This window comes from Gopherus flavomarginatus, chromosome 7 (genome assembly GCF_025201925.1).
Source record: "Gopherus flavomarginatus isolate rGopFla2 chromosome 7, rGopFla2.mat.asm, whole genome shotgun sequence".
Taxonomy (NCBI): Eukaryota; Metazoa; Chordata; order Testudines; family Testudinidae; genus Gopherus; species Gopherus flavomarginatus.
The window spans coordinates 108,830,777-108,857,848 of NC_066623.1; the positions used below are offsets into that span (position 1 = coordinate 108,830,777).

At 41.8% G+C, this 27,072-nt stretch overlaps 1 protein-coding gene across 2 annotated transcripts in view; it reads left to right on the forward strand.

Annotated features, from left to right (window-relative positions):
• Positions 1–27,072, forward strand: part of AGBL4 (AGBL carboxypeptidase 4) — a 1,420,515-nt gene that overhangs the window by 1,135,545 nt on the left and 257,898 nt on the right. For both annotated transcript variants that reach the window (XM_050961715.1, XM_050961716.1), the window contains one exon: positions 4,854–4,968. In XM_050961715.1, the coding sequence (XP_050817672.1) occupies positions 4,854–4,968 (115 nt within the window). The remainder of the gene's footprint in view (positions 1–4,853; positions 4,969–27,072) is intronic.

The window sequence follows — 27,072 nt, forward strand, 5'->3', positions numbered from 1 at the left end:
GTTGTACAGTTAAGTGGTTCTGAAGTGTTCATACCTCTGTTTTTTTATTATTTAGTATTATTATTTTGCAATGCAATTTACAGCATTTTGGTTAATCCCAAAATGCAAAGTATTCACTTTTAGCTACAAGATGCAGTAAATCTTACATCATTTTTTTCTGACCAGTATGTATTTCAGTCGTTAGCAAACGGCTCCTAAAAATATGGATTGCTACTTCTTTCCTGACACGTACAAGACAGAGTCCAGGATATGTTTGCATTACCAAATGTCATATTGTATTAGAATATATAATTATTAGATTTTCAGTAATAGGAGCAAACATATTACAGATTTATACAATTACACAAATATTGACCTATTATTGATGCGGATAGCAAAAAGACATCAGGAAGAGGGAGCAAGAAGCAACTTTACGGTGCTGAGAATGAGGTTATAAAGGGCAATCCAAGAAGCAGCCAGAAAAGTTAGATGGAGAGAAAGATGTCAGAGGTATAGATGCTAATTTGGGAATCATCTACATAAAGACAGTTGAAACTGTCAGAGTGGATGAGGTTGCCAGAACAGAGTACATGATGGAGGAGATGGAAGAGTGACTTTGCGGGACATCTACAGATACTTGGAGAAAGGAGTGTGGGAGAGCAAAGAAGAGATGCTGAAGGAGCAGGCATCAGAGAGGGCCGATGAGCTTCTGAGGTGCAGAAGCCAAGAGAAGAGAGAAAGTAGAGTGTGACCAGCACTGTTGAAAGCAGCAAGTGGACAAAGAGTAAAAATGGAGAAGTAACTCCGATTTAGTTGGGAGGAGGTCTTCGCTAGTAAGGTTTCAGTGAAGCAGGATTAGCAGGCGGGATCAGGCAAAGAAACACCCCAAATTAATGGAACCATGAAGATGTTGTACACCTGCTAAACTGAGTGCAATTGTGTTTATTCTCTCTTTTCTTTCATTTTCTTCACCGCATTTTCATTTTTTAATGTTTATTTGGGACCAGTACCAAACGCCCATTGAAGCCAATAGAAAGACTTCCATGTGCCATGTCTGACATTAGATTATGAACTGATCAGGGTAAAGGCAGTATCTGTAACTGTATATTACTATTGCAGATAATAATGGGAATGATAATTAATTTCCAGAATGGAGCATGTCTGGAATAAAAAGGTCCCATATTTTTATACTTCTTTGTTTCTATAAACTTGGGGGCTATTTTCCACATTTTAATTTGAATTGTGTGACTGAGCACATCCATCTTGTTCTCCATTTTATTGTGAAGTCTTCAAAAAGACAGAATTGAGTTCATCAAGAATTTCCTTGGTCTTTAGCCGCAGAGACATAATTTTTTAAAAAATAATGCTTGTCTTCTTTCTTGTTCAATTTGACTGATTCAAATTGGATCACTTCATGTGACCCAGGCTGCAGCTATGGTTCCAAAAATCCAGCCAATCTATGGGCAGCACTTTTTTCTTTTAATAGCAGACTAATTGGCAGACCAATTAATCTGCTCATCTGTGAAGAGAAAATGTATTGCAATAAGTAGATTCATTTCCAGAAGTCATTCTCTAAGGTAGCATTCCAGTGGCCTTGTTTACTTCATGCCCTGCAACACTATCCAACACCTCAACAGTAGCACAGGTCAATTAGTGGACAAATTAAGCAATTATTAGCCACTAACAAGGGTGACTGGCATCATTACCCTTCCTGTTTACCACCAAACTGTTATTTTAAGACAAGGACCAACAAATAAATTAGGGCATCTGTTATATTGCTGTGCCTGCCTTGAAGTAAATGATATTAAATGAGTTTTGGCTGCTGCCAAAGTTTTTAACCTTGGCCTAATGAGGTACACTGATATATCTCTTGCTGATTATAGAAACTGTAAAATTTAATTTGTGTTGATTTATTCAAACAAGAACCAAGTTCTGTGAGATGGTGGTTTTTTTTATAATCCAGCATCAATCTTTTAATTTTAAATATCCTTGGATCATCAAGTTCCTCTAAAAGAAAAGCTCTGCACTAATTCTAGTGATTATTTTTGATAGCTTACAATAATTTTCGGATGGGGTGTGCATGCATAAATATGTATTTTCCATTTGTGTTTTCTCTTATGCTCCTTGGGGCTATTCTTACTTCCATTTTAGACTTCAGTGGTTTGGTTTGGTTTGGTTTTAACTCTTGCCTTATTATTTTTTATCACATGACCCACAATAAGGAGATAGAACCTACCCTAACAGATAATGGCTGAAGCATTTACTCAGCTTTGGGTATCTGTAGTCTCAGAATACGGAAAAGGTAAAGCAAATATCTCAACAGGAGCTTAGTAACTTGGAGGCAGCTTGACCTGGTAGGTAGCCCATTAGACTGGGAGTCAAGACACCTAGGTTCTACCACAGACCTAAAATGTGACCTTGCCCAAATCACATCATCTTGGTTTCCCCCTCAGCCTTTGTCTGTCTTGTCTATAAAGACTGTAAGCCCTTCACTGCAATCACTGTCTCTTCTTATGTATGTGTTCAGTGCCTAGCTTAATGGGGCCCTGATTTGGTGGGGACACTATTGTAATATGAATAATAAATAAGAATAATTCCACTTCAGAATTCATCAGGGGGAAGAGGCTTTGTGGGTGGCATGTGGCAGGCCTCGAATCAAGAAATGTGCTGTGCAACAGCAAAGAAGAAACTGCTTTAGTTGAAACATTTAGGTATGTGTACACTGCAGTTAGACACCCATGGCCAGCCACTGTCAGCAGGCTTGGGCCAAGGGGTCTTTGATGACGGTGTAGATGGTCAGGCTCTGGCTATAGCCCAGACTCTGGTATCCTCCAATCTCACATGGTTCTACAGCCCAGGGTCCAGCCCAAGCGCAAACATCACGATTAAGGAGCCACGTAGTCAGAGCACCACAACCCCAAGTCAGCTAGCATGGGCCAGCTGCGGGTTTTTAACTGCAGTGTAGACATGCAATAAGATCTTGTCATCATTCAGACAAACTATTTGCAGTGCTCTGATACCTCCCTCTACCTAAGACTTTGGTACAAGAAGCCAAGAGTTTCCTGTGTAAATTTAAATCATCAGTGAGATGTCCTTGCCAAGATCTACAAGCGAGAGTGCATTAAGTAACTGAAACAAAGCAGGAAAAAGCTTGTACCAGCCCTTCAGGGGCAGAGGTTGCCATCAAAGCAGAACTCAGACATGCTGGGGCTAGCAGCCAGAACAACTACCAGAATGAAAACAGTAGTTGAGAAGAACCCAAGGTATATGTCTATATAGCCCACTATATTGTATAGGAATAGGATAGTAGCCCTTTAAATAGTTGTGAGCCCTCTAGTGGTGCTCGCAGCATACTGTGTTCTGGAAGCAGCCAAAAACCAGTCGTAGCAGCACAATGTATGTAACTAGGCATGGTGTGTTTATGTATAACTTGTAAACATGGTTATTTGGGACTTGGCTCTGCCCATTGGATTTCTTTATGTTCTTATCATTGTGTACAGAGAAAAAGACATAACACCTACCAAAAAGCAGATCAACATTCAGTTTTCATATTTGTGAGGAGGTAGCTGAAGAAACATCTCCTAAGCAATATAATTACATGTGTGCTAATCCAGCTCCAAAAATTCAGAATGAGTCTCCCTCCCATTGGAAAACCACACTGTGGAAAGAGATCCTCTCTCCTTCAAGGTCTGCAGAGAAAAAGTCATTAGTTGACCAAAAAGTATGGATGTTTAGGGTCAATTATAGACTAGTTATCTGAGAATCTAGAAGCCCTGGTTTCTCCAATGTGCCACAACGATGTAGAATTCACTAACAATAGCAGCAGTAGTTCAGATCTGCTGGTTTTTAAAGTACAAAATGGATCTTAGTAAATGGGTTGAATTTGGGGGAAGTTTGGAAGATTTTGGCCTCAACTTGTTCGTTTTGCTGATACAGACTAACACGGCTGCTACTCCGAAACCTTTAATGAGGATGTTCACCAGTGCTGTGCTTTACAGTTCAACCAAACTATTGTACCAAGTGCTTTGATATGGTCTGTGCATTTTTCATACCAGAAAAATAAGAGATGTCAGAAATTTTAAAAGTAATTTACTTAGTCCAGGCCGTCACTGCTGAAATATTTCTTGCTGTATATTCCTTAGTGCTCTGCCCTGCCCAGTTTTAAAAGACTCACATGATGGGGCCACCAGTACTTCCCTGGAGAGACCACTGCATAGTGTAGTAGCTCTTACAGTCAGGGCATTTTTTCTAATGATCTGCCTTAATTTTTCTCTGCTTAGTTTCATTTTGTTATGAGAGCTCAGTGATTTGTTTTATTCAGGGGAAATTCAGTAAAAGGTCCTTGCATCACAAGATAGACCTTATGGGAAATAGAAAATAATCATGACCTATCTCTGGGTGTCTCAAGATTGCAAAGGAATTCAATTTGCCTTCACATTTGTTTGGTGGCAACTTTTTTTTTATCAGTGTCAACTAAGTGGAGGAAGAAGTGGCAAATCTGAACACAACGCAGCCCTGCTTCCTCGTCCGCTGCTAGTGCTGCCAATCTCCTTCAGTGCATTGGTGGAATTGCAGGATGCTGGTGGGAAATGTTCCCTACTCCAATGCCAGCCCCAGGAGAGAGGAGGTGTATCAAAGTGATCTGAGCGCAAGATGTGGAGACAGGAACTTCTGAGTTCTAATGCTAGTGTTTGTAAAGCACTTTGAGGATTAAAAGCGCTACATGAATGCCTGCAAAATGTTGGAGGCCAGAGCTGTGTTGAACTGAAAGGAATGTTAATTTTATTTCAACTTTCAGAATTGAAACTAAAACACATGTTGAAATTGTAATTTTATAACACAGAGGATCTTAACATTTTTCTCATTTCTCCCAGGTATAATTGACTTCCTCGTGAGCCAACATCCCATAGCCAAAGTACTGCGAGATCACTTGGTCTTCAAGATAGCTCCAATGCTTAATCCAGATGGGGTATATCTAGGAAACTACAGGTAGAGTATGTCCTACTGAAACTGCAAATCATAACTTTGTATTGTTTAGCCACTAACTGTGACACAGTTGAGTTTTCTTTATTCCTCATCACTGGACTTTGTGCAGAAATAAAATATGACATGTGAACTAACAGCTCTCATATGGCCAAACACTATGGTCGGGTCAAAAGTCCTCATACGGTCAAAAGTCTCCCTGAACTCACTTTCCCATTGAGCAATTGTATTTAGTGGTAGATTGGCCCTAAGTAAGGCATGCAGGACTATGCTTATGGCTTATTATAGGATATTTGCTCTACAAGTTCCCTTGGATGTCTGAATTAAATTCAGCTAAATCCTCACTAGACCTTAGCCATGTTTTGTAAATGCATTCATTATGCTGTTCATCAGCCTCTATGTAAATGTTTCAGTCAATCACAATTCTCTTCAGCTACCCAGATCATCCATTAAAGTCACAGATTTCTGTCTGTTATTTTACGGTAATAGATAGTGATACATGGAATGGAATAATCATCCCATCCTATGTTAATTTTGCTTCATTTTAATATTTGAATTAGCACTTTTCCTCCTCCTCTGTTGAAAACATATTCACAAAATCTTTTGTTTTCTCTAAAATTATTTGCTCTTAAATGCATTTATTTACAAAATTGATTTGTTTTGGGAGGTAATAATGAAAAGCAGCTGATTAGCTGATGATTTGTTTGTGGGCAATTACATCCAACACACGTATCTTTGGAAGAGAGGCCCCTCAGAGATTTAATGTACTGTATGCAGTTTTGCTTATAATGCTGGACTAAATAACACACACTGCAGCCACAGTACCTTGGGCTGTGATCTAATTAGGTATTTAATTGTTAGGCAGGATAGGGCCTCATTAGTTCATGGATGGGAGACCTCTGAGGAAGAACCAGAGTATTGCAGAAAATGGTGCTGATGAGTTAGTTCATTGTTTTCCACTATATATCTCGCTGTCCTCCTTCAGTTGTCTGCTGCCTTCTTAACTGTGTTTGCAGGGAATGACATAGGCAATTTCACGTGGGTGAAATAAAAGTTAGATATGTTGAGAGTTTTTGGGTGGGCATGGGCTCTTTACATCCATACTGACATGCCATGGATTCCCTGCTGCTTTGGAGTAGCTTCAGTTGGTTGGAAGAGACAGAGGAACAGAGGTGGGATTATGGGTCTATTTCTTTTATAATGACACTTTGAAATGTTGGCTCTGCTTTCAGTGTACATGCTAATGGTCATACATCTTAATGGTCCTTTGGTCTTGAAATGGTTCCGTAAGCCATGTTATTGCTACTCCTAGGATCTGCAAAGGCAAAACATTTAGAGAACTCCAATGACTACTAAGTAATCTTCCTTTCCCCACATAAATCTACCTGCCCTGTAGATTTTCCCGCAGGATTATTATTTATACACTGCTATTGAGTTGCATGATGCTTCACAGGCATACGTCTGGCCCATAATTTGTAGGGTCCTTTGGGAGGCCAGGTATTATGAAAGGACATTATAGTTCCATTCATAATTGCTGAGCTGATAGCACATTATCATTTTAGCCTTTCAAATTATGCAGAATTTTCAGCTCTCCTGGACTAAAAGGACTGTTAATGAGGTAGCTGGAAAAGTATCTGATCTGTTTGCAATTTTTTACTTTATTTGCAAAATGCATAATGTAGCTAATAACTTAAAAATGAGTATAATAAGCGGAATGTTACCTATTATGTTGAGAAGAATACAAAATGCCTGGTAATGTGCATGATTTGTAGTTAGCTAGTGCTCAGCTAGTAATTTACAACAATTTATTTCCTGCTCATGGAAAATCCACAGGCAGATCACAATTTATTTGCTTGAATTTATTGGCTGAATTAAAAAAACAACAACCCTCCATGGACTGATTACTAATATTTGAAATTTCAACTGTGATGCATACCAGTCATTGGTCAGATAAGTCCATCTTGTACTTTTCTCTTCCCTGTTTGGATTAGCACACAAACCATTCCAGGGAGAAGTTGTGCATATGTGACTGTAGGATTCAGAAATCGGTTGGGTGTGTAAGTTCCACACTGCTGATTCAGGCAAAGTCTTCAGTGTCTTGCTCAGCAGTTCTCAATCGTTTGGATTTTCTTCACATTATCTCCCTCTTTCTCAAAGTAGCGGCTGGTGACTCTTCCTCTGGCTCATTGAGGGGTCACATTTATCACTATGCAAGCTAAGATAATGAAATGGTTAATTAAACTTCATACTTCAGGTTGTAAATTGATCTCCTGTCTCTGGGAGGAGGGATAGCTCAGTGGTTTCAGCATTAGCCTGCTTAACCCAGTGTTGGGAGTTCAATCCTTGAGGGGGCATTTAGGGAACTGGGATAAAAATCTGTCTGGGGATTGGCCTCCCTTTGTGTAGGGGGTTGGACTAGATGACCTCCTGAGATCCCTTCCAACCCTATAATTCTATGAAATAGTGGATCATTATTAGTCAGGGAGTTTTTTCCCCATTACACAGCACTGCATAATTGGCAAGTCACATTATGGGAGTGTCTTTGATATCCTCTGAAACATGCAACATGGTGGTCACTATTAAAAGTTGAGTTATGTTAACAGTTACCAGGTGTTTGTGAAGTCCCCGATTTGTCCAGTGATTAGAATAGGGAATAACTAGAGCTGGTCAGGAATTTTTTCTTAAATGTTTCTTTGTCAAAAAATACTGATTTGTCAAAACCAAAACATGTCTGCAAAATTTTGTCAAGAGGCTTTCTCAGCTCAGAATATATATGAGAGAGAGGCAGCAACCATAGAATAGCCAGTTGCCCAGTGATTAGGGCACTTCTCTGGGATATGGGAGATCCCGGTTAAACTCCCTTCTCTGCCTGGTTGAGAGAGAATCAAGCAGAGCGTGGATGTGAACTTGGATCTTCCATATCTCAGGTGAGAGCACTAATAATTAGCCTCTAAAATTAGTATCTCTCACTTTCTCTCTGTTCTGATGCAGATGACGACAAAGTCTAAAACCTCAAATATTTTTGCAAAACAAGTTGCTTGTTTTCCAACCAGCGCTAGAAATAACTGCATATTGATGTAAGATAGGATGGTAACAGCTGGCTGACTTTTTCATGGTAACCACTATCTGGAAGCAGGATATTGGACAAACTGGACCTATGATCTGCTCCAGGATAACAACTACTTTGTTCCACGCGCTCACTCTCTGAGGTTAGTGCTGTGAGCCAAGATAGCAACAGTAATGCCAAAATTGTCTATTGTCTGTAAACTACTGCTAATACTCCAGGGAATGGAGCAAATGGGTTGTGACTCTGTGGGGACTTTCCATTGGTGAAATGTTCATAACCAGACCAAGAGAGTTTAATATTGGAGCTATAAAACATTTGTGCTTGGGACACAGAAACACGCTGTGAAATGGTTATTTATGCGCTCTGTGCATTCATCTTTTTTTCCTCAAACAAATGTTTGTGGACATGAACTTCAGAGGTGTATACACCTATCTAGCTCATAGAGCTGGAAAGGACCCTGAAAAGTCATTGAGTCCAGCCCCATGCCTTCACTAGCAGGACCAAGTACTGACTTTGCTCTAGATCCCTAAGTGGCCCCCTCAAGGATTGAACTCACAACCCTGGGTTTGCGGGGGGGGGGAAGGCAATGCTCAAACCACTGAGCTATCCCTCCCCCCTTATAAGTGTTTGTGGAATTTGGGTGTTAAGTGAAACCTAGGCAAGTATTCATGATGGAAGTATGTGTGGTTTATGAAGCAGGGGAGAAAAAAGATATCATGTCACCAATCTGACTAACCAGGCTGGTAAGCGACACAGCCCAAAGTTTGAATATTTGAGATCTAACCATAGAGTAAAAGCCAAGATATTTGTTAGATTGATTTGAAAAAAATATATCTTGATCTGCTTGTAACATTACTCCATAAACCTTTAATAGAAAACATATAACAAGTATAGATATTGTTATAGGTATTGTACGTGTATATATACCTGGAGATGGTGAAACCACCTCCGCTCACCTTATTTGCAGTCAAGATTGTGACCAATTCATAAGGAATCAGAAGTGTTGCTTTTTCTTATAACACTTTCCTCATCAGGCATTACCCAGAGCATTCTCCCTCTCCCTCAGTATATAGGAAGGGCTGAGAAATGAAAATTCTGCTGTTGTCAGTGGGTTACAAGAAGCGCATCAGATTCAAAATGCCAAGCAGAGTTGCTTAGATACGCGTGTTCTGGGATCAGTGAGGAGTAGAGGTGAGGGAAAGTTGAGTTCCCAAAGTGCATAGTTCACCCACCCCTAATATGAATCAAGGTTCTGAACAGATAATTTGGATGGCTTACAATTTGGATACTCGCTATTGTTTGCCAGCGTGCTAACGTCACGAACCTTTGCCATAAGAATGCACTTGGGAGGATGAAACTGCCATGTTCAAGTGTTTCTTCCTTCAATCGTTCAGTGAAAAATGCATGCCCTATCTTGTTCTTTCACCTTTAATGTATGAACTAATACAATGAGCTGTGAAGTCTTGTTATCTTCAGGATATGAAGATCCTGCCACAGAATAGGGAGATGGACTGGATTGCTTTCTAGAAGCGTTTTAAAACCAGGGTCACTTTTATGTGTAACTCGCTTTATAATTACAGGGGAGGTGGAAACTATTAGTTTTTTTCTAAATTAATTACACAATTAAACCATACATTGAGGTATTTAAAATGGCAGCTCCTTAAAGTGGTGTCTTTTTCTGTTCAAGGTGGCAACCTGTCTTCTGATCCCACCTGGACTGAAAGAACCTTTCTGGCAGATTTGTTTGCAGGACGAACATGGCAGAAATGGACAAACTTGATGTGTGAAAAACCCCTTTCTGTGGGATCTTCCACAATGACGCTAACCTTTCCTTCCTTGTGGGATTAAACTGTGGGACAATTCTGTAAAACTAAGGAAAAACAGAATGATTAGTCTTGTTTGGGGGAGAGACACTTCTGCATCTCATTCCTGCCAACAAGATCAAACCCTGACTGAAGACAGATACGTTTCCCCTTGTCATGCCCAACCAAACTCTGTTCCCTAGCTCTAAATCTTCAGTAACATCTAGGCCAGGGAAGGTATTTTTTCTTAACTTCTTCTCTCCATTTTTCTGTGGTTTAGCAGTATCATTCATTTAATATATGATACTACCCAGGGTCATGGACGTAGGCCAGGGAAATACAACGGCATGTTCTCAATTTGAAAGTCATGCATCCTGGCTGTTGGCCTGAACTTTCCTTATCAAGAACTTATTCTAAAAGTCAGCATTGTGCAGTTGAATGGTGCAATGTGTTTCTGCAGGTGAAATGACTGTACTGCTTCATCTTTGCCTTATATTAGTTCCAATCTGTCAACCTCGCCTTTCTGAGATGATACCTCAGGGCGGCAAGAAAGGGAATATGTTTCTTAGTCTGGGAAGATCCTCAGTGAGGCATCCTGGAGATGCAATGACAAGAAAGGAGAAGAGATGCCTTTTGTGGTCCATGAGTCAGCAGCAAGCAGCTACTACTCTCTGTTTCATGGCATTTATTGTTGCCTTCATTTGATTTGCTGTGACAGTGACACAAGTAAGGAAAGTAAAGTCTACATGTTAATTATAAAATGCAGAGCTATCATGTCTCTGATTTGTTTTTGAGACCTGCACTCATATGCAAGAGTGGAGGGAGAGGGCACCCAGATCTTCTCAAATCCCCTTTTCTCCTCCCCACCCCCCGTGATCTCTTTTAGGTAGCAGGCACAATGCTTCAAAGTCATCACAGCCTCTTCTTGCTAGTCCAACAGAGTCCCTAGATGAAAGGTGGTCCTGCCCCCTTCAGACTGGCCAACAGATCTGGCTCACTGAGCGGTGGGTGGCAGAGTCCCAACTGAAGGAGTCCTGCAGCATGGTCCCTCTAGCATGGACCAGGGCTTAAAATACAGTTTAGCCCTTAAGCTTTTTAAACATCTGTTTCTTGCCACAATGCTTAGAACTGTGTTCTTGGTAGCAGCTTGCTCTTTGGCACTGGAATGTCTGATAGCCCATCCCTAAGGCAGGTCTGGGGTCTGGGATGGCCAGATTCTGTGTTACTGAGGAGGGAGGGGAAGGACCCCACTGTGGTGCCCTTGGACTTGGTCACATGTTGAATTTATTCTTCAGCCATTCTCAAAACCCCTGGCCACTTCTGGCATTGGGATCTAAAACAGGCCTCTAAAGAACACACCAGAAAAGGCAGAGAACTGACTTCTGCATGCTGTGCACTTCTATAGCGCCTTCCACAGGAGAACCTGGAAATGCCTTACAAGTCTTTAGTGAATCAAGCTCTGTCCCAGCAGTTCTCTGAGGTCAAGTAAGGCCTCAGGGCCAGATGGTGCAGTTTGCATGCTGCCCTGAGGATAGAGTCGACAGCTCCACTCTATCCTCAGGGTAGTGTGCAAACCACACAAGAGATGCATCAGAAGGGATTGTATCAGAGGCACAAATCATCCCCTGCCAGTTCATAGGGCCACTCTGTGGCCCAGTGTGAGAGAAAAGAAGGGATAGGACCCCAACTTATCCACTTCCTTTCCTGTCCCCACACCTGTGGTTGTAGAGTCTCCTTGTGGGCTCCCCAAACATGCCTTCACTAAGGGTATATCTGCCCAGCATCTGGGTGCTGTAATTACCAGTATAGGCAGATGTACACATGCTAGCTTTGCTCAAACTAGTACCTAAGAATAATGGTTGCAGTGGCTTGACCTAGCCACTGAAGCATAATCTTGCCTGACCCCAAGGTACATACTCATGTGGCTAGCCCAAGCAATTTCCTGAACCGTGATGGCCACACTGGTGTTTTTAGAAGCTAGCAGAGTTAGCGCTTGCGTGTCTCCCTGAGCTGGGAATTACACCTCCCAGCTGATTTTTAAACATAAAGGACAATCACTATCTAGCTCTGAATCGTATAGTTCCCAAAGCCATGAAGTGAGCCTGTGGCTTCGTCGGAAATAGAACTCGGCTCATGTGACTCAGTTTTGTCATCTGACTGTGAGGCCTTTCTTAATTTTCTCCCTGATACGGGAGGCTTGGACCATATTTGCAATTAAAAGCGTACGAGCTCATGTCTTTCACACTCAGCACCACTGAACAGATACTCAGTGAATCAGACAAAGAGCTTGTTCTCAAGCTGGTCTCATTTCTACTGACCCATGCAGGGGTATCATCCCTGTGAAGAACATCTTCCAATAGAGTCATACTAGTGTCAGCGATCCATCCTAAACCGTGACATTACAGAGACACTATGTTTGCTGCTGTCACATTCCCATCCTCCTCTAGTGCTGAATACATTGAGAAAACTCCAAAACATGTCATAGGGAGATGACAAGAAGTCAAAAACTTGCTGCTGTTTTTTTTTAAATAGAGAAGGCATTACCCTGAGGTGAGGGCTATGCAAGAGAGAAAGTGTGTAGGGGAAAAAAAACTTTAGTGGAAGTGAGAAACTTTCAGTTCTTTTCCCGCTTCCTTTAATCCGCTTTCCCTGGGCTCCGGGGGAGGACTTTCTCCTCCTTTGCACAGTGGCAATGATCACGAATACTGATAAGATTACACAATGCTTGGGGAAGCTCCAAGCAGGCATTTCCTACATAATTTCTTAGGATACTAAGCGCCCTGTTCCAAATGTGCCCAGTTAGCCACAGCAGTTTTGGGAAAGGGTTTGGATAGCCAAGTGGGTCAGGGATTCGTTAACACGCCCCCACCCAGAAAAGGCACATTTAGAATGCCTTTGTTGTAATTTAATGATTGCTGTGTGGGAGTAGAGTAGCTGATCAAATCGTTATTTTCCCAGACCAATTTCCAGGTCTTTTCAGTGGGTTCTAAAAATAGTTGAGGTTTAATTTCCACTTTCACAGGAAAAAATTGAGGAGACTGCTGATGATAACAATGTAAAACGGGGTGGTGAACTTTGATCTGCAAAATATTCTGGTAGAAACCAAGATCGGGCCCATTAATGTTGCCAAATATAATTGTTTCGGGGAAGAAGGGTTTAGGAAAGCTTTAGAAGGACCAAGCCATTCAATTTAATTAATTACTATTAATTTATAAACACTTCTAAACTCCTGTAAAATTAAAATGCTTTTTTTAAACATAGCACAAAACAAACAAACAAACAAAATGGGGCCTATTTTCCTTCGAAAGAGCCACCTGTTTATATGTAAATTTGGGGGTTTGTTGTACCATACTGAGAACACTTTCCTAGTGATCTCTTGGGTTTTCCTTTATTATTGTCACCGTACTCTGCTAAACAGGAGGCAGTGGGTCTAGATGATAGAACATGGGCCTAAGTCACCAGTCTTTAAACTAGAAAACAGAGCTGCAAAATTCTGATCTGGACTCAGATCTAGGGTCATCTCTCATATCTCTATACAGCAATCAAAGGATGTAATTACAGCTTGTGTAGACATATCTGAGCTAACTGTAATCTAGCTAGCTTGGATCCTGGACCAGAAAAGCTGTGGTAGCCTGCACGGAACCTTGGGCACGCTGAAGCTCCGGGACCCAGCTAGCTAGATTAATGCTATCTTGGGTATGTCTATCCAAGCTGTAATCACACCCTATGATAACAGTATAGATATTCCCTAATTTAAACAAGTGCAACCCCTTTCATTGCTTGCAAGGACAGTGGTTAGATACACCTGGTAATGCAGGTGGAGTGGGGAGCCTGAGGTAGCAGACATTGTAACTTAGGACAATTCCATCTTTGGGGGTTTTTACTTGATGGAATCTTTTTTGGTATTTGTCATAAACAGATTGTTAAGGGTTAATGTCTCTTCTACCTGTAAAGGGTTACAAGCAGGGAACTGGACACCTGACCAGAAGACCAATCAGAAGACAAGATACTTTTAAATTTGGGTGGAGGGAAGCTTTTGTGTGTGTTCTTTGTCCGTTGTGTGTTCTTCTCTCGGAGGGTCTGAGAGAGACCAGACATTACTACAGGCTCTCTACGTTTCTTTTCAAATAGTAAGTAAAAACAGGCGGTTTAGGCTTTTTGATTGTTTTACTCTATTTGCAATTGTGGATCTGGCTAGTTAACGTTTATATGTGTAGTTGCTGGGAATATTTTGATTTGTATTGGTACTGGGGGGAAAGTCTCTTTCTGGTGTCTGTAAGCTATAGGACCCTATAATATTTACATCTTGAAGTTACAGAGATAATTCCTTACTTTTTCCTTTCTTTTATTAAAAGATTTCTTTTTAGAGAACCTGATTGATTTTTTTTTCTTGTTTCCCTTGTTTTATTCCAGGGGATTGGGAGAACTCACCAGGATGGGTGGGGGAGACGGGAGGGGAGAGAGATAGAATCTCTCTCTGTTTTCCTTGAATCTGTTTGCCTCTTTGTGGAAGGGAAGGGAGATGCTTCTCTGTATAGTGATTTAAGAGGTTGGATCAGTATCTCTCAGGATAGCCCAGGGAGGGAAATTCTGGGAGGCGGAAAGGTGGGGGAATGGTTTATTTCTCCTTGTTTTAAGAACCCAAGGGATCTGGGTTCTTGGGGTCCCCAGGGAAGGTTGGGGAGGTCAGAGTGCCCCAAAACACTATATTTTTGGATGGTGGCAGTGCTATCAGATCTAAGCTGGTAATTAAGCTTAGAGGATTCAGGTGCTAGTATCTCATTTTCTGAACTCTAAGGTTCAGATCTGAGAGGGAATGCTATGACAGTATTATATTTATCTGAAAACCCAGTTACGGATATGTCAAGTGGGTTCTAACAGTCAGTTGTCTTGCTGTGAGATATGGCTACTTATACATGTAATGTCATTTGCGTAATATCCCTGATTATTTTTCACCTAGCTTGCTAGGGGAAAAAACGTTTTTTTTTGTTTCATTTCATCCACGCATGTGTAATTCACAGGTTGAACTGAATTGAAAAACAGGGTGTCCATCTTAGTATGACAAGATGAAGCTTTCAATAGAGTTTATTTTTCCTAATTAGGTGCTTGTCTTTGTGTATTCTATATAACAGCATATAAGTAAACAATCATAGACCTTTGAATAAATGTATTGGTTTTATTTATGTTTCTGGGCATAAAAAAATCTATAATTACCAGGTACAGCCGCAGTATAACTGGTATTTAATGACAATTACTTTTTGTTACCATAGAAATGAGTCCAAAGTAGTTACCTATAATTTCTCATTCCCAAACCTCACACATGTTGTATTGCAGTATTACCATAGTAATTGCCTATTAGTCATCATAAAATAAGCAGTTACCCAAAAGATATCAGGATACTGTGAAATTTCTCATCTTCTGCAAAACTTACGGCACATGCTGCTCCTTGTTTTCATTTAGTTGGATTTTTCCGCAAACAAAAGAATGTTGGTGGCACGGAAACCGGAGTGGGGTTTGTTTGGATCTCTCAAAATGCACAGAATCTCAGAAATCGTACATGGAAAACTAAAGAGATCCACCCCCCTGAAAATGCACGATCGTTCCCTACCATAGATTGTATAGGGCTTTGTCCAAACGTGTTATAAAAGACTCAAGCAACTGCTCTTCCACCACATCCCTTGAGAGTCTATTCCACAACTTAATGTGGTAGCCAATTATTTGTTGTCCAGGTCCAAATTTCTTGGTCAAGGTATAGTCAAGGCCCAGACTCTAGAGAAAATAATGAAAAAATAATAACAATAATGATGATAATAAGTAAATAAAAAGATTTCAACTTCTGTTAAAAAGCATCTGGCAGTTCTGACTTGGCCTGTGGTCTGCCTATTGACTACTCTTGTCTTAATGTGTGTCACTGTCAATGAATTTTTCCTGATACTTTACTTGACATAAGTTTCTTTTGTCTGATCTCTTTGGTCCCAGTTATAACTTGGTTTATATGTTGTATTTCTGAGAGGGAGCGTGGCCCAAAGGATAGAGCACTGGGCTGGGACTCAGATAGACCTAGGCACTATTCCCAGCTTTTTCACTGCCCTGTCATAGAATATCAGGGTTGGAAAGGACCTGAGGAGGTCATCTAGTCCCACCCCCTGCTCAAAGCAGGACCAATCCCCAACTAAATCCCCAAATCCCTAAATGGCCCCTCAAGGATTGAACTCACAACTCTGGGTTTAGCAGGCCCACGCTCAAAATCTCTCCCCCATCATGTGACTGTGGGAAAGTCATTTACTCTGTCTATACACAGTGGTTAGCACACTGGGACCCCCATCTCAGCTCAGGCGTTTAGGCGCTTCTGGATTGCAAATGGTCAATAATAACTATGCCCAGGGCTGATGATGGGGGTAGACCATGTAGGTTGATATTTTGCTGGCTCATTTTTAACAGCAGCTCCAACACAGCCACTCTGTCCACTTCAGCCAGGGAAAGTTCCCAGAAGATCTGCCTCTTTAAGGTTGCCCACACACCATCTGGATGTAGCTTGGGCTCGGGCCAGGAGCTGTTTCATTAATGGAAAGGGAAAAGCAAGCAGCTAGAAAACTGCCATAATGGGGCAGCAGGAAATTCACCTACTTGGGCATAGCCAGTTCTATACTACTCATTCCCAGCACACACCACCCATCACAGGTTTGGGTCCCAACACAGGGCATGGCTGGATCCACCTTTGCCCGCCCAATTCAGATCCGACACCAAACACAATTTAGGAATGTTACATGTTTTGATCCTGGCTGCCTGTGAATTTTAGAACTCATGCAATATACAAGACTGACAGCCCTGGAGAACAAAGTCCATGATGGATCCATGTTCGCAAACCCAGTGCATTATGGGCAGAGGAATAGAGAGAGTGTTGGTAGAGATGAAAGGGAGTGTTTTGTTTGCCCCCTCTTCCTGTACATGGCTGGTAGAATAGCCATTCCCTCCTTGCTTGGATTTTTTTCCCCCAGTGCTGCTTTTATTGCTCATTGACTGCTGTGATCTGAAGACAGTTTCAGTGGTTGCGGTTTTGCTCACCATTACTTAAAAAAAAGTCCTTGTAAAATGGTTGTTATCCTTTATCTTAAAACAAATAGCAGCTTGCGAAAGGGTTCCCATCTACTGCCACTGAAAATTCTCTTTATATTGATGTGGTAACTGCTCATTTAAACCATATTACAGCTCCTGAGTATTTTTCAGTTGCTATTGATGTGACAAATTCTCTTGCACAGAGGACTGCACTAATCAATAGAGTCAGCATATGTGCTTTAATAACAAAACCGCATGCCTCGGGGTCTCAGTTGAATCTGAATCTTTTGGAAGTATTAAATAAAGCTATATTTATTTTTCTTTTGGTGCAAAAATGCCTAATTTAATCCGAGTTGTTGCAAAGGCTGGAAAATAGCGTTATGGTGACAATATTGCATGTGACTAATGTTTCGCTAGTGTCAGTGCCACTATTCTGTTGTAAGTGCTTGCTTCTGCTTTTAGTTAGATTGATCTGGAGCTACAGAGTGGCCTTTTATTTTTAGACGAGCTGGGAGAGGAGTCATAATGAGAAATATTGAAATCATGGCTCTTTTTATATCTGCTGTTATTCTGCCAAGAATGAGGCCTGATCTCCTTAAAGAGACAGGGCTATTTATTTTCTATTTAAATAGCACCATTCAAGATTATTGTCTTAGAGCCATTAGGATAAGCAGCCATCTTGGGAGTCCCAGCCAACTGAATTGAAGTTTTGTACTTAAGCTTCATTTATGCAGTTAGGCTCCCATATCAGCCCTTTATCTACGTTTTAAAAATGTCTTCTAAAATGTGTTTGTGACTGTAATTAGCGATGGTTAATTCCTAGACTCCGGGATCTTATTCCTAACACTGCCAATGACTCACTGTGTGACTCCAGCCAACTTGCTTAAGATCTCTGTGCTTCTGTTTCCCCACCTGTAATTTAGGGATAATAATTACATACCTGCGTAGCTAAAGTTAGCTGGGAAGCTAGAAATATTAGCACTTGTAAAATCCTTTGAGATCCTCGGGTGCAAAGTGCTTCATGAGTATTACTGTTTAGCCGAATGTTGTCCTTAAATACTGGCCTGATATCAATGGGGTGGTGTGGGTGTACCCAAAAAGTAGAATTTGGTTTTTAAATCTTGCAAATGAGGAGAGGGTGAAACATGCTGAGTTGATCTCTGCACAAATGTTGAAATAAACTAAGCTCTATTGTTATAGCAGCAGTTGCCAGACTATGATCCATGGCATTTGTTAAGAGCGGACGCAGAGATCTGCGTAGAGGAAGTCATTTGCAATACACAACAAGTTTAGTTCTCCTACAAATCACAGGAACTGTGCTACATATTCTTGGATGCCTTCTGCTGGCACTTTATCTATTAGCTAACTAGTTACAGATGTACAGAGATAGACCACTCCTGTAACAGTGTTCTTGGTGGTCCACCGACAACTGGCTGGTCTCATGATAGTGGCTCCGCCTCCTTATTTCCAGCTGTTAAATTCCACTGAAGGTAGCTAAAATATATATCCAGTAATTACTAATCTTACTTTTCCAAGTGAACTGTTGCAGCATTTGACACAGGGATGTTATCCAGTCATGCTTGTGTGACTATAGCACCCTCATGGCCAAGATGGAGTCAGTTCTGCAGGCAGATCTGACCTAGAAAAGGCACATGCAGGAACATGCAGGAACACATTAGGAAAACTCCTTTCCACCCCAGGGGCACGTGATCCAACCCCTTTCCACCTAGAGTAAACACACACACACACAAATGGTACAATGAAGGGACATATTTATTTACAGAGGGATGAATGGAGAAAATCAGCAGGGAGGGGGGAAGATGCAGGGAGTGGTAAAACAGGGTTACATCCAACACAAGGCCCAGTGGTATCACAGTAGGAAGGGGCAGACACCGAGTAAGGCATCGAACTCTGAGTTCAGGAATCCTGGGTAGAGTTCCAGTCCGGCAGTGGGTTTTGAGTGTTTCTGGTCATCTTTGGTGCCAGTAAACTTTTCCCGACAAACCCTTCTGGTGCCCACTTCTGATGACCTCCCCACTCAGTGAGCTGCAGCCTCTCTCCTTACTCCCAACGCAAGGTCACAAGCCCCATACTGGGCAACAGTGATACTGAGTCCAGCTCCAGTTTGTCCTCCTCAGGTGATTCCGTCTGTAGTCAGACATTCTGCCCTCCCAGGCTTCTGTCTGGTTGTTGGCTGCTTCACTGTGTGAGGGTCCGCTCACTGTAGGCCTCTTGTCTGGTGCCACAGACACCCACATCATATCACCCTCTCCCTCTCCATTGCCCTGCAATAGTCAGCTCTTCCTCCGCCTCAGGACAAGGTTTTAAAGAAGCCTTGCTATCTAAACCCAAATGGGTTACACTTGGAAAGAAGGGGGTCTACATAATAGCAACTGGAGAGGGAAGCATCCATGAGACAATTAGTGTACTGATCTGTGGCCTGCACTGAGGAAATTCCCTGAGCTCATGAAATTATAGGGCTAGATTTTCCCCAAAGACATTTTGTAGAAATAATTGCATTGTCTATGAATCCTATTCATGAGATTTCCGATTACTAACGGCCAAATTCCTGTGAAGTGTTCAGCGCATCTCACAAAATGTCATACAATTCAGCTCCCAGTGGCTTCAGGAGCACATGCATTGACCCCCAAGACTCTGAGTGTGCATTACTCTTCAAAGTCATTATGTTCTCTCCGTCTTTTTCCCATGCTGTCCTGACCACTCCCTGTTGGTCCCTCCTTGTGATACTCTTACCTTAGCATTGATTGCAACTCTGTGTGACAAAGCTGAATTATCTGACCCCTGGAAACAGATGGCATCTGTTCTGGCTTCTGGCCCATGAGGCATGGCTGGGGCTGCCTTTACACCTTAGTGATCCCTAGCTGCAGGAACAGCCCTTGGAGTTCTTGGGTGCTGACATAAATTAAAGCAGCACAAAGGTTGCTCTATTTTTACCACGGACTGAACTGGTGCCGGGATGGCCCCAGGATTAGGGAAGCACAAGAACATTTTAGAACCACTTTTTCACCCTGCTTGTCACCTGCACCAGCTGCTCCTTAGCCTGCGCAGAAGCTCTGGGCCATTGTCTTTATGTGTTACTGTAAAATGGTAGAACAATGAGAGCAGGTGGATGTTCCACAACTCATTGGAGGGGCTCAGCACTTCACAGGATTGGGCCCTAGGCTTGTTTTAGTTGCAGTATTATTTTGAGGTATAACTTGAGTGCTCCCCTTAACCAGACTCCTGTCCCCCAACAAATCTCTAGCTAAAGTTAAGTGTGATGTATGCCATGCAGCACTTGAATTTTTGTTCAGAGTGACACTCTCTTTAAATTTTTCCCTGTTTAAACAGCATCTGCTAACCTAAACCTACAGATTTGCCATATGTGAATGAAGAGTGCTAAGGAACTCATTTTTTTATTAAATGCTCTGTAGACCAAGATCTTGGCTTTTTCTCTAGTTGCATCGATTTGTATGCTAGCACATGCAACTGGTGATCATTCATGTAGACCCTGAAGTAATCACATTGCCTGTGATCTAGTTTTATCATCTTCGACAGTTGAAAAGTTGGTATTTAACCTTAAATCTGTGAAGGATTTATCACATCTAGATGGAAAAGTCCAACATTCCTATTATAGACAAAGTTGTGTGTGTAAAATCCCATTCAGTTATTAGAAAAACAATAGATGCCTAAGGTAATGTTTGTCTCTTTTTTTTTCCTGGATGACAGCTGTTCTTTTCTTTTTTTAAACTGCAGTACTTAAAGTGATGGCAGCTTGCTGTATAATTTATAATATTAGTCCTTAGGGCAGCATCATGTAACACGAAAACAACCCCAAGAGAAATCTAAATAATAAGCATGCGGTATCTAAAACAATATTATATTAATAAAACAATATTAAATAATATGAGGATGTATATCACTTTAGGAGAGTGGGGAGGATATCGGCTTCCTGAAAGTTTCCATTTTCATTTCATTGTCAGCATGGTGCATGCAAACTCCCTCACAGCCTGGTCTCTCTGCTCTGTGGGCGAAACACAGCTCTCCCTTCTCAGTGGCAGATCTCTGACAAGCCCAAAGTTTCATTACATTTGGAGGAAGGATCCCCCTCCACACTAACACCCTGGAGACTGAATTTTCCAAAATGTGTGTAAGTCTGGATACAAGTGTCCCAGTGGGTGCTAAGTGCTTGAAATTCTGGCTCTTACTCAGATGACTTAATAAGCGCTATTTTCTTTTGAAAATCTGGCTGAATGGTGGGTGCTGGGCTGTTCTGAAAATCTGGCTACGTTGTTAGCTGCTAATGACGTTTCTCCTTTAGCTCCAACAGAAGAAGCCTGTGCTTTTCGAGAAGGGGGCTGGTGTTCTATCCAGCTCTCTCCCTGCAATTCTGACTGGCTATAGAGATACAGCTCTGTCATAACATATTCCCAGATTTGGACCTTAGCGTCCAAAATATGGGTGTTAGCATGAAAACCTCCAAGCTTAGTTACCAGCTTGGACCTGGTAAAGCTGCCACCACCCAAAAAGTTAGAGTGTTTTGGGGCACTCTGGTCCCCCCAAAAACCTTCCCTGGGGACCCCAAGACCCAAATTCTTTGAGTCTCACAACAAAGGGGAATAAACCATTTCCCTTCCCCCCTTCAGATGTTCCCTCCCTGGGTTCCTGGAGAGATATACAGAAGCAAGCTCCGTGAATCTAAACAGAGGGATTCCACCCTCCCTGTTTCCAGTCCTGGAAACACAAGTACTTCCCTCTTCACCCAGAGGGTATGCAAAGTCAGGCTTGTAAATCTAACAAACACAGATTTCCCCCTGACTTCTTCCTCCCACCAATTCCCTGGTGAGCTACAGACTCAATTCCCTGGAGTTCCCCACTAAAGAAAAACTCCAACAGGTCTTAAAAAGAGAGCTTTATGTAAAAAGAAAGAAAAATACATAAAAAGGGTCTCTCTGTATTAAAGTGACAAATACAGGGTCAATTGCTTAAAAGAAATATGAATAAACAGCCTTATTCAAAAAGAATACAATTCAAACACTTCAGCAACTACACCCATGTAAATACAAAATTAAAAAAACCCATATCAATCACTATCTTATCTTTTGTACTTACAACTGGGAAACAGAAGATTAGAAAAGCAGGAGGCAGAAAAATCCTCTCCTAGCCGAGAGAGTACAGGCAGAAGACAAAGGACTCACACACAAACTTCCTTCCACCCAGATTTGAAAAAGTCTTGTTTCCTGATTGGTCCTCTGGTCAGGTGTTTCAGGTTACTCCTTTCCAGGTAAAAGAACATTAACCCTTAGCTATCTGTTTATGACAAGCTCAGTGACCACCTTGAATTTCCAGGTGGCCAAGGATTTGCTGAAATGTGATCTGAACCCTGTGATCTATTTCATTTCCTAACCTTTGCGAGTGGGTTTATTATAATAATTCACAGGTGAGAATGCAGGTGCTCAAAACAGCCCTCTCAGGAACTAAGACATCTTCTTATGCCTCTTTGGAGGACACCTGAATCATGGGTCAGAGAGCACGGGGAAAGCCGCCTGCATGTGACTATTACTTCCCCTCCCACACAGGGTAGACAGTAACAAGGGCAAGGACTTTACACCCTCCCCCCTTCCTTCAATGTACGGGGCAGGGAAGCAGAGAAAGTAATTAGCCTAGTAGCAGTGTACTTCCCTTCTGGAGCAAATGGGGAACCAGCATGGGAATTATGAGTCTTCCAGTGGTGTTGCCCCTTGTTATAGGGTGAGGGTGAAAGGTCAGGCTAGCCTGATAAGAATCAATGGCTGATGTTTGGGTAGGAAGCAGCTACTGGATCTGATCAGATAGCTTTACTTGCTGTGTGGCAAAGATAGAGGCCAGAATGGAGTTGTAATTGTGAGAGAAAACAGGAAATGGCCTGTCAGGATGCATTGGGCTGTACGGCAGACAGAGCATTGGAAATTACTGCAGATGTGGGATGGACAGGTATTTTAGCCTTCATCCCCATCACAAGCGGGAAGGGATGTATATTAATAAATTATAAGCAAATTAACTTGCAGCTACTCAGTGTTAACCCAAGTCCCCAGGGAAAAGAAGTGCTTATTTCAGGTTGTGCAGATCATAAACCTGCTGCCTTGTGTAATGCATGTGCTCTGAATACTAATGGCCTCTTTTCCCTTTCTTTATTGACATGGCCACTGAGCTGATGAATTGTATAGATTATACAGTGATAATGTCTGGGGAAGGGGAATTTCAATTGTCTCTTTAACCAAAATATCAACAGTAAATTCTGTCGGTTTGTCGATAGCAGCTGGTTTGCTAATGACATCGGAACGCCGCTGCAATGCGGGAGGGGTTGGCTTAAATAGCTCCTGCCCATGCCTCAGCCAAAGTCAGAGAGTCATATTTAAAGGAAAGGGAGGGAGCATTGCAACGTCCTGAGGCCAGTGCGGCAATTGTTCTGTCACACTGCCCGTTAAACTGGAGAAAGGGAAAATCTGAGACTTCTCACTGCTTCTAAGCACGAGGGCAAGAGGTTGCCTCGCCCTTATGCTGGTGCACAGCGGGGAGGGAGGACATGAGGAGACACCTTGCCTGGACAGCATTGCTGGCTTAGCTTTCAGAGATACTGCTCCCTATATATTCTCACAGGGGCGGGCAGTAACTGAGGAGTAGGTGGAGACATGGCAGTCCCAGGAAAGGGTGGGGGTAGAGAGATGTTGAACATCTGAAGGGAGTGTAGCAGTGTGTGTTGCAGGTATTCTGTCTCTCTGGATTTCAGCGTGCATTGTTCATTAGGCTGAATGATTTCTTCTTCATCGTCGTCATCTTCTTCGTCTTCGTCTTAAGCATTTATATTGCAATATTGCTACAGTCCTGTTGTGCTAAGCACTGTACAGACATAGAATACATGGCAATCCCTGCCCCAAAGTGCTAAAAGACAAATGTGCAACTGGTGGACAAGGCAACCAAATGAGCTGTGGTGGCCGGGAGAGAGGGGGTATTGACTCTGATAGGATGTGTGCAATTCTTAGCCAGCGAGGATCAGGGATCACCATTACGAATCATCCCCAACCAGCCCAAATGCACTTCATCTACTGACAAGTCCTAGGTCGTCTTCATGCTTTTCCCTTCATTGCCAAAGAATCTCTGCAAAGGACAGTTGACCCACAGGGTTGATTTTTTTTCAGAAGTGCTGAGTTCTCCCTGTTTCCTGGGAAGTCAAGTGACTAATACTTGGGAGGAACTAATTGACACACTTTTGTGTGTTAGATCATTTTACATGCTAGGACGCATGTCAAAGCCCCTAGGATGCAAACACCTCCAACCTCTAAACTGTGAATCTGAAGAACTTCATGTGTGGCTCTTCTCTCTCTAATGGACTGAACCAATACTCTGGATCTGAGTACAGTGGAGTTTGGGTGTTCTGGTTAGGTCTTTGTATTTCAAACTAATCCCTAGTTAGATCTGAAGCACTGAATGGATTATCTACAGAGGTGATGGAATCTCCTTCCTTAGAGGTTTTTAAGGTCAGGCTTGACAAAGCCCTGGCTGGGATGTTTTAGTTGGGGTTGGCCCTGCTTTGAGCAGGGGGTTGGACTAGATGACCTCCTGAGGTCCCTTCCAATCCTGATATTCTATGATTCTATGATCTCAAGATGGTGAAGATTCAGGCATGTGATTTTTTTTTTTTTGAGAACTCAACCCTATGAAATGAGATTTGATTTTCAAATTATTGTTCATTGCAGGTGAATTTTGATTTTGGAAGAATCCCATATAATTGATTATTCCTTAGTCTTGCTAGCTGAGGTGATATTTATGGATGTGACTAAGAATAGAGTTTTTACCAGACTCTAACAGCTCTAGGGATATTCCCGGTCTTTTAAATGGTGAATTCCGTTACAAAGAATCATCATCATCATCATGGCAAATCTTTAAGTGACATTGCCTTCTTGCAGATCGAGCGCAACCTGGACTGATCTCCGGCAAGGTGCTTTGGCTGTATAGTGATGGACATAAACTGAATATAAGATGCAGGGTGAAATAGCATGGGAGATTATTTTTGTGGTCTTTCCACACCTGTTAGAAGCAGGAAGTACTGAAGAAAATTTCTTCCCACAATACTATTGGTATGATCAGAAATGGGATGTACCTGAAATCTCATGAGTGCCTGTCCAGTACCATTTAGCGAGGGTTTGGATAGTTTGGCTGAGTTTTGTGTCAGTATCCAAACTTGTGAGGTTCACCCATCACTACAGGAAGAGTAGAATCCCTAAATTGTGAAATATGATAATAGAACATGGCACTGGTGACAAGTGAAGTTGGAGATAGGCCAGGACTTACTGCACCAGGAAAGGAAAAATATGCAGCAGATCCAACAAATATTATATAAACATGGACTATGGAAGAACTGAGAGATCCTTCCCTGGGCCCTGGAAACAAGTAATGTATTTTTATATACCTGGGAATATACATTATGTTAAATCACCAACTCTTAAAAGGTTTAAACGTGATTTTAGTGATTAATCAGTGTAAATAGCAATGTTAAGTTCTGGTGAGCTGTACCTGTCTTTGATTGTTAATCTTAATTTAATTAAAGTGATCACCTAAATTTCTCTCTGTGTATATCAGTGTTACTGTTCAACAACCTTTTTCACCAAATGAGAGTTATTGATAGCAGTAAGTTGATAAAATACCATCAAAATGACAAGCAATGTAGTATACTCCATCCTAAAAGCCTCTGTCTGACAAGACCGACTCTCTCTCTTTGGTGGACTCTGTCATCATCAGAAAATGAGGATGGTAGAAAACAATCTCAGGATGTTTGTGCTCAGCTTTTATAAGCAAAAATTGGAATACAACAAAAAACTTCAAACCAGTGCCATCCATGAAGGAGATCTCAGTGCAGTAGAGCAGGGCAGGGTGTCCTGGTGTGTATGTCTTGGAATAAATGTGTCTTCTGGGTGTTAAGAACATCTCATTAGCTTGGTTTTATATCTCTTCATGTTGCTTGTTCAATATTCCAGCTCCAACAGCGAGAGAGGTGGAGTCTGGAGTTCCATCTTCCATTCCTCACACGCTCATGCTTCTTTCCCTCCAGGTCACCCTGTGAAGCAATAGGTGGGTACCCGGGAGGAAACTCCTCTCCTTAATAACATCAACAACAGAAAGACAGAAACCAACATGTAGAGTTGAAGTCTTAGGTCTATGTTTTCAAAAAGGGCTAGTGATTTGTGGTATCTCCGTTTTGGATGCCCAGATTGGGGGCCAAATATTAACAGGGTGTGTGCTCAGCACTTTCTGAAAATCAGACCCTTCTAAGGTGTTCCAAGGTCACACCCAGGTCACTAGTCCCTTATAAAGGGCCAATCATCCTATGGGCAGCACAGTAAATGCCATATCCTAGAGGTCAAGAAAGTCCCTTTTATACTATCTGTAATACCTAGATGTAATATACTTAGTACTGCAGGACATTCTCATTAACAATATTAGCACTATAAAATGTCAATGAAGCACAAGTTAAAGGGATTAAGAACTGGCTGACAGATCTCAAAATGTAGTCATCAGCAGGGAATCATTGAATGGGAGTATTTCTAGTGGGGTTTTGAAGGGCTCAGTACTAAACCTGATGCTATTTAACGTTTTCCTCCATGATCTAGAAGTACTGTAAATACAAAATCACGGCTGCTAAAAATTTGTGGATGACACAAAGATTGGCCAAGTGGTAAATAAAAGTGGGGACAGGAAAGTAATACAGAGTGATCTGGCTCGCTTGGTACGTTAGCCCTATTCAAAGAAAATGTGTTTTAAATACAGTAAAATGCAAAGTTACAAATCTAGGAACAAGGAAGCAGGCCATACCTTCAGGTTGGGGGGATAGTATCCTGAAAAGCAGTGACTTTGAAAAGGATTCAGTGGTCGTGGTTGATAAGCATCTCAACATGAATTCCCAGCACTAAGCTGTGGCAAAAAGAACTAATGTGATCCTTTCACATCTGCATATGGCATTTGGTGAGAGTGATGCTGAAATATGATGTACATCTCTGGTGTCCACATTTTTAAAAGGATGTTGAAAAATTGGAGAGGGTGCAAACAGGAGCCACAAAAATGATTAGAGAGTTGGAGAAAATGCCTTATAGCCAGAGACTTAAAGAGCTCCATCTGTATTGTTTATCCATAAGAAAACTGCGAGGTGAC